Source organism: Bison bison, unplaced genomic scaffold, assembly GCF_000754665.1.
Source record: "Bison bison bison isolate TAMUID 2011002044 unplaced genomic scaffold, Bison_UMD1.0 scf7180017610303, whole genome shotgun sequence".
Lineage (NCBI taxonomy): Eukaryota > Metazoa > Chordata > Mammalia > Artiodactyla > Bovidae > Bison > Bison bison.
The window spans coordinates 1-1,870 of record NW_011439548.1 but is presented as its reverse complement, the minus strand read 5'-3'; the positions used below and the strand labels follow the sequence as shown (position 1 = coordinate 1,870).

Here is a 1,870-nt window from a genome sequence, read left to right as displayed (position 1 = left end):
TTATAGCCTTCTCCTTCTTTTCTGCCTGCCTCTTCACATCTGCACTCATCTGCTGCTTCCTGTGGGCACCGTGTTGGCTCTGTGTTCTCCAGCATCAGGTAAGCTGTTCCCTCAGCTTCCACCCTTGCAGCTTTGCTCAGTTTTCTCCAGGCCCTGCCCCATGGGGGAAGATGGGTCACACGGTGTGGACTAGAAGGCTGAGGGGATGAGGGTGGAGTGGGGATGGAGATAAGAGAATTGAAGGGGGTGAGGAGTGAGGCCTTGTTGTTTGTCTCTGTGCCCCATGTAGACAAAAGAAGAGCAGTCTCAGATCACCAGCCAGGTGACAGGGCAGATTGGCTGGCGGCGGGAGGGCATCAAGTATCGTCGGAATGAGCTCTTCCTGGATGTGCTGGAGAGTGTGAACCTCCTCATGTCCCCGCAAGGTGAGGGCCCTCGCGTGATGAAGCTGGAGGGGAGCCAGGGCAGGATATTGGTCCTGACTCAGCTGCTTCTGGTTATCTGTCCATCACCAGGGCAGGTCCTGAGCGCCCATGTGTCAGGCCGGGTAGTGATGAAGAGCTATCTGAGTGGCATGCCTGAGTGCAAGTTTGGAATGAATGACAAGATCGTCATTGAGAAGCAAGGCAAAGGCACAGCTGATGAAACAAGCAAGAGGTGCCCGAAGCAGGGTAGCTGGTGGGAGAGGGTGGACCTTGGACGGCTGAGCAGAGCCTGGTGAATCACAGGTTCCTTCTAGATTGCATGTCTGCAGTAATGCAAACTCTCACTTCCCAAGGGTGTGCTTGGCTGGTTGCTCTTAGTATCTGTGTTGAAGAGATGAGGGGGTTGTCCTCACCCTACTCAGAGTAAGCCCCTTGTTTTGGTCCCAAGGACCAAGATTCTTCTGTACATACTGATGGCCTCTGCCCAGTGTGCCTGAAACTTTTGTGTTCCACACAGCAAAACTCTCAAAAGATAATGAGTTTGCAAAGCTTCCACTCATCCGTAACTCTAGGGAAGGGACCCCCAAGTGAGAAACCTGCATTCTGGCAGCTTTCCATAGGTTACAGTGCAAGCCTTGTCCAGGCTGTTGCAGCCTTTGTGGGTGGGGTAGTCTCCCAGCCCGACTCACTGCTGCCATCCTTGTATACCAACAAGACCTTCTATCCCTGCTTGCAGCGGGAAGCAATCAATTGCCATTGATGACTGCACCTTCCACCAGTGTGTGCGACTCAGCAAGTTTGATTCTGAACGCAGCATCAGCTTTATCCCACCAGATGGAGAATTTGAACTCATGAGGTGCCAATGGGGTGTGAGGAGCAGGGGTTGCTATTGGCAGAGAGCGGGGAGAGGGGGGAGGACAGGCTCTGCTGTGCCAACCTAAAGCTGTCACACCCCTGAAGGTATCGCACCACCAAGGACATCATCCTTCCTTTTCGCGTGATCCCACTAGTTCGGGAAGTGGGACGCACCAAGCTGGAGGTCAAGGTGGTCATTAAGTCCAACTTCAAACCCTCACTACTGGCTCAGAAGATTGAGGTGAGGATAAGGGGCTTAGGGAGGAGGAAGCACTTGTCTCTAAGAATAAAGGCAGGTGATGTCAGGATTCAACAGAGCTCCCTGACATGTGTGTCACTTCCAGGTGCGGATCCCAACCCCACTGAACACTAGTGGGGTGCAGGTAATCTGCATGAAGGGGAAGGCCAAGTATAAGGCCAGTGAGAACGCCATCGTGTGGAAGTGAGTCTTTCCTTCATGAGGGCACAATAGGGCTCAAGAAACCTTCGTGTACCCTCTTGTTAAGTGTCACCTTTTGTGCGCGCAAAAGGTGTGTGTGTGTGTGTGTGTGTGTGTGTGTGTGTGTATTGGGCGAGTGGGGGTGACTGCT

General features: G+C 53.0%; 1 protein-coding gene across 1 annotated transcript; it reads left to right on the top strand.

Moving 5' to 3' along the window:
- Nucleotides 1–35: 35 nt before the first annotated feature.
- On the top strand, nucleotides 36–1,847 carry LOC105003306 (AP-2 complex subunit mu-like). The gene is made up of 6 exons (XM_010860412.1): nucleotides 36–98; nucleotides 290–425; nucleotides 516–657; nucleotides 1,162–1,281; nucleotides 1,386–1,521; nucleotides 1,625–1,847. Exons 2-6 carry the CDS (start codon nucleotides 413–415, stop codon nucleotides 1,724–1,726), a joined length of 513 nt encoding a protein of 170 aa, XP_010858714.1. The 5' UTR covers nucleotides 36–98; nucleotides 290–412; the 3' UTR covers nucleotides 1,727–1,847.
- The last annotated feature ends 23 nt before the right edge of the window (nucleotides 1,848–1,870 follow it).